This window comes from Brassica napus, chromosome C3, assembly GCF_020379485.1.
Source record: "Brassica napus cultivar Da-Ae chromosome C3, Da-Ae, whole genome shotgun sequence".
Taxonomy (NCBI): Eukaryota; Viridiplantae; Streptophyta; class Magnoliopsida; order Brassicales; family Brassicaceae; genus Brassica; species Brassica napus.
The window spans coordinates 70,407,119-70,411,931 of record NC_063446.1 but is presented as its reverse complement, the minus strand read 5'-3'; the positions used below and the strand labels follow the sequence as shown (position 1 = coordinate 70,411,931).

General features: G+C 31.7%; 1 protein-coding gene across 1 annotated transcript; it reads left to right on the top strand.

The window, feature by feature from the left end:
- The first annotated feature begins 509 nt into the window (after positions 1-509).
- Positions 510-4,494, top strand: LOC106390075 (spermidine coumaroyl-CoA acyltransferase-like). The gene is made up of 3 exons (XM_013830464.3): positions 510-1,047; positions 1,351-1,602; positions 3,670-4,494. The coding sequence occupies exons 1-3, from the start codon at positions 586-588 to the stop codon at positions 4,333-4,335; spliced, it is 1,380 nt and encodes a 459-aa protein (XP_013685918.2). The 5' UTR covers positions 510-585; the 3' UTR covers positions 4,336-4,494.
- Positions 4,495-4,813: the final 319 nt, after the last annotated feature.

The window sequence follows — 4,813 nt, the reverse complement described above, 5'->3', positions numbered from 1 at the left end:
AACAATAAAAATCACCTCAAACATCATGTTTATTGAAACAGAAAGAGTTACTATAATTCATATTGGATATTGATCCATATGCTTAATGAACGCAGCAACTCTTGCGCTAATGATCGGTTTCTAAATATGTATACAGATACAGACAATAGTTAAAGCACGTGATTCTTAGAACGCAGCCATGCGAACTGGCAGCTCTAGAAAGTGACAATGCGTAAAATAAACTAAAAAAAATATTTTAATTCCATCAAATCAACTTTGGGGAATTGGTGGAGGTTCGCGTTTTGTTTGTCTCGCCGTCTCATGCGTTTGTAATAGCCAGGGCCGGCCCAGCAACCTTTAAAGCCTAAAGCAAAAAAAAAATTGCAATGCCCTACCAAAGCTTCGAACTCGCCACCAGTAAGACAATAAGAGTAGTATTTGCCACTACGTTATAAAGCATCAGCTCTACTAGCTTTAGTTCAGGCGGCCTGTGGCAATCAAATTAAACGAATTACCAGTTTGTAATAGCCATTCTTGACATCTATTAAAAATTGATGATTATTTACCCTATATATATTGCTGTCGAGAGGTAAGAAGATCTTATACATGCAAATGGCAAACGAAACGAAACCAAAGCCTACTACTCTATTACTCGAAAAGAAACCAACTGAGTTTGTTAAACCCTCGAAAAAAACTCCTTGGAAAACTCTCTTCCTTTCTACTCTGGATAATGATCCTCTCAACGAAGTTATGTACGGAGCCCTTTACGTTTTCAAAGCAAATGAAAAGAACCACAATGATCCTGTCTCTTTGCTTAGGAAGGCATTGTCTGAACTTCTTGTCTACTACTATCCACTTTCAAGTAAAATGAGTAGACGAAGAAGTGATAGAAAGCTTCAGCTAACTTACTATAGCGAAGGAGTCCCGTTTGTAATCGCGACGGCCACTTGCAACCTTGCCACTTTAAACTATATAGAAAACATTGATGAAGAAATTGCATTGCGTCTTGTGCCGGAGGTCGAACTTAATTATCAATATGAGATCAGCTATCATCCTCTCACATTGCAGGTAATATTTTTTCATCTGAGCATATAGCCTTGGTCCTACAAAAATATTGTTCATCTTTTGTTTTGGTCAACAAATATTGTTCATCAATAATGAGAAATGTTAATGACAACGATTTCAGGTACTAATTGTAGTCTTGGTCCAACAAAAGCCATGCATGTCAGCTATTTAAGTTGTTTACATTAGATATATATATCGTATTAGAAATTCGTACAATAATAGGTATTCTTTATCAAAGCGAAAGACAACTAATATAATTAAAAAAAAAAAGAGAGAATTCATATAATTGTTTCTCTGCTTTTGGAGGTGACCAAATTTCCTTGCGGTGGGTTCACTATAGGCGTGGCACTGTCACACGCTGTGTCTGATGGGTTTAGTTTCGCTATGATAATGCATGCCCTTACTGAGTTAGCCGGAGGAAAGAGCAAGCCATCGGTAATGCCGGTATGGGAGAGAGAGCGGCTAGTTAGAGGAATAGACAATAAACCGGCTAGAGTGCCTGGCAGTAACAGTGATGGTCTTCTGGCGACATCACCGTATATGCCAACTGATTTTATGGTATGTTTTATTCACATTAATTTGAATAATTGAATTGAGATACTAGCTATTCCTTATCAGAATCATTTTAGTATTTTAATTTTAAAAATATCAAATATCAACCGGTTTAATTTAATATTTTTAATTTTTTATTAGTAATGTTATATAAAATATCCGGTGGCCCATTTTAAACCTTTACCTAAATTTTATAACTTTTTTCTAATTCATATCTGCTAAAAATTCACTCGTCTACAACATCCTCAAAATAAAATAAAAACAGCTATTTTAAATTGATACTAGATTTTGATCCGCACTTTCAAAGCGCATACTAATTTTTCGGTGAAAACTTAATATAATCACAATTTCTATTTATTTAAAGTAGCTATTGGCATAAAAACCATAACCCGAAGTCTGAACCGCATCCGAACCAGAAAACCTGATCCGTTCCCAATCTATAATGTAAGAAATACCAGAATGGATCTTGTAAGGTGGTAGAAGATATATCTGAATTTGGAGTATTATTAGCCGAACTTGAACAAGTAACTTGAAAAACCAAAACCCGAAAATCGATCTGAATATCCAAATTAATCACAAGTATATATATATAAGACATATGTATGTAGTAAATACTTAATAAATAATTTACTTGTTTGTTGGAATAACCCATAAAATTATACTTATAAAAGTATCAATTATAACATGTTCCATAATATTATTAAATATTAATACCTACATCTTAATATTTATTTTATAAAATATATATATATATATAATACATATATACATATTTAATTTTAATGCTCTATCTATAAGACTTATATCATTATGTATTGATGAGGATTTGAAGAATTTATTTCTTGCATTTGGATTAAAGTACGGTTCTATTAGTATATATATGAATTAGTAGATATATATAATTCTTTTTATATTAATAAATAAAATATAATTGATTAGTTATTTATATTTAATGTTAATATAAATTTAAATCATTATTTTTTTTTAAATAATAGATTAATTATTTAGTTACTTAATTTTAGGTTAGGCATATATTTAATAATAATTAAATTAGATATAAGTAGAAATAATACAAAAATAATTAAATATAATAATTTAGCCTAGCCTAAATTACTTATAAGTAGACAAAATTGTTTTAATAGTATTGATTTTGTATTGTTTTAGACTACGGTTTTAAGCCAAAGTCTGTGATCCACTTAGGTCCAAACCCAGCTTTACTATTAAATTATAACAGTTTATTCTGCATTTTAGATTTTAAAACCCCCGAAATGCATATTTCTAGACATGAGAAGTTTTTTTTTTTAATAACAACATCAAGCATATGTTGTTGATTAAAATTCTGAAACGGTCAATCAATAATATGACTTAACATCTCACTATCTAAGCTACCTAAAATGATAAAAGTTGATCGACAAACTCATATAAAATTTCAAGAATTAAAAGTATATAAAATAAATAGAAAAGAATAATTATTTACTTTCAAAGACATTTATTCAAGAATTGAAAGTATATAAATTTTATGTACTTACCGACCATAAAATATATGAACTCTTAATACTAACCGATAGACCTAACTTTAAATTAAATATACACATAAACTCTCTAGAAAATTAAAATATGACTGTAGAAAAAATTATTTTCAGAGCAAAAAAATAGTGCTTTATGACACCACCGGAATAAAGGTATAACAAATAAATCTACGGATTAATTTTTACGGCCAAAAACATAAAATTACAGCTTGTTCCAATTACTTTCATTGTGACTTCAGAAAAGATTAATTTTTACGGCCAAAAACATAAAATTACAGCTTGTTCCAATTACTTTCATTGTGACTTCAGAAAAATACAGAACATGAAACTTACTAAGTATACTCGAGTTCTACATTTATTTTAAATAACTAACCCCAATTTAGAAAATGCTAATTTGTGATTCATCACTCTAAATTTATATATATCCAAATGAAATATCCATAATTTGATTTTTGTATTTCTAAAGAAAATCTTCATTTCAGCAAAAGAAAAAAAATCTTTGATTATATATGGAAGGTTCACCCTTTCCTTATACATGCTGCAGGTTACAGAGACGATAAACATTAGGCCTGAAAATATTAAAAAACTTAGAGACACTTTGGTAAGGGAAGATGAGTTTCTTAATAAAGAGGGTGTCACTACTTTTGAAGTTCTTAGTGCGTACATATGGAAATCGAGATGTCGAGCCTTAAACCTAAACCTTGACGGGATCACTGTCCTTGGCTTCGCTGTTGGAATCCGGCATGTCTTAGATCCACCAGTGCCTAGAGGATATTACGGTAATTCTTACATGGACGTCTACATCGAGTTAACCGTGAGAGAGCTCGATGAATCATCAATCTCTGATATTGTAAAGCTTGTGAAGAGAACCAAGAAATCAGCTTATGATAAGAAGAATGTCGAGGAAGAGCTAAGGAACATAGAGAGATTGATAAAGGAAGATGCAAAATTTGAAGGGTTAAGTGATAGTTTATTGTTCTTGACTGATATGAGGAATATTGGGTACTTTGAATCGGTAGATTTTGGTTGGAAAGAGCCTGTGCATGTGCGGCCATTGACGCCTGAGAGCGCAAAGAACTTGGGGATGATCTTGAGACCTTCAAAGGTGGATCCATCAATGGAAGGTGGAGTTAAAGTAATGATGACATTGCCTAGAGATGCAATGGTCAACTTCAAGCAAGAGATGCATATATGCGTAAGTGATATATAATGAGCTACTAAGTGAATGTTTGTATGCATGCTAGTAAAATATGAGTGTATATGTGTCGTTCTTCTGGTACTTAATTCTACTGGAAACAAGTTTATTCCGTACGTACGTAGATAAACATCACTGAGCTTTTGAATTCATAACTTGATGTTCTTTTTTCTTCTTTTTTTTCATACCCGTAAACCACCTCGGTGGAACCGAAACAACATAGATTGTAGCAAGAGACCGAGTCCGAGCACCATACGCAATCTTATCAGTCACTCTTCTTCATATTTTAATGACTCAAGTAATCATGGTTTTGCATCATTTGAAAAAAAAAATCACTCCTACTTGTCAAGCTAAAACCACTCAAGTTATTTGGGAATGGTTAACAACCTCTGATAATAGTTAACTAACTGCGAAGGAATCACAGTTTGTAACTTTGTACATGTAAGAATGTATTTTGTAAGAACTTGTGAGATGATAAACATCAACATATTTT

Excerpts from the sequence above, each read along its gene's own strand:
- LOC106390075 (XM_013830464.3), top strand. The coding sequence starts at position 586 with ATGCAAATGGCAAACGAAACGAAACCAAAGCCTACTACTCTATTACTC. Across the intron at positions 1,048-1,350 it reads ATCATCCTCTCACATTGCAG|GTGACCAAATTTCCTTGCGG; the intron begins GTAATATTTTTT and ends CTGCTTTTGGAG. Across the intron at positions 1,603-3,669 it reads ATATGCCAACTGATTTTATG|GTTACAGAGACGATAAACAT; the intron begins GTATGTTTTATT and ends TACATGCTGCAG.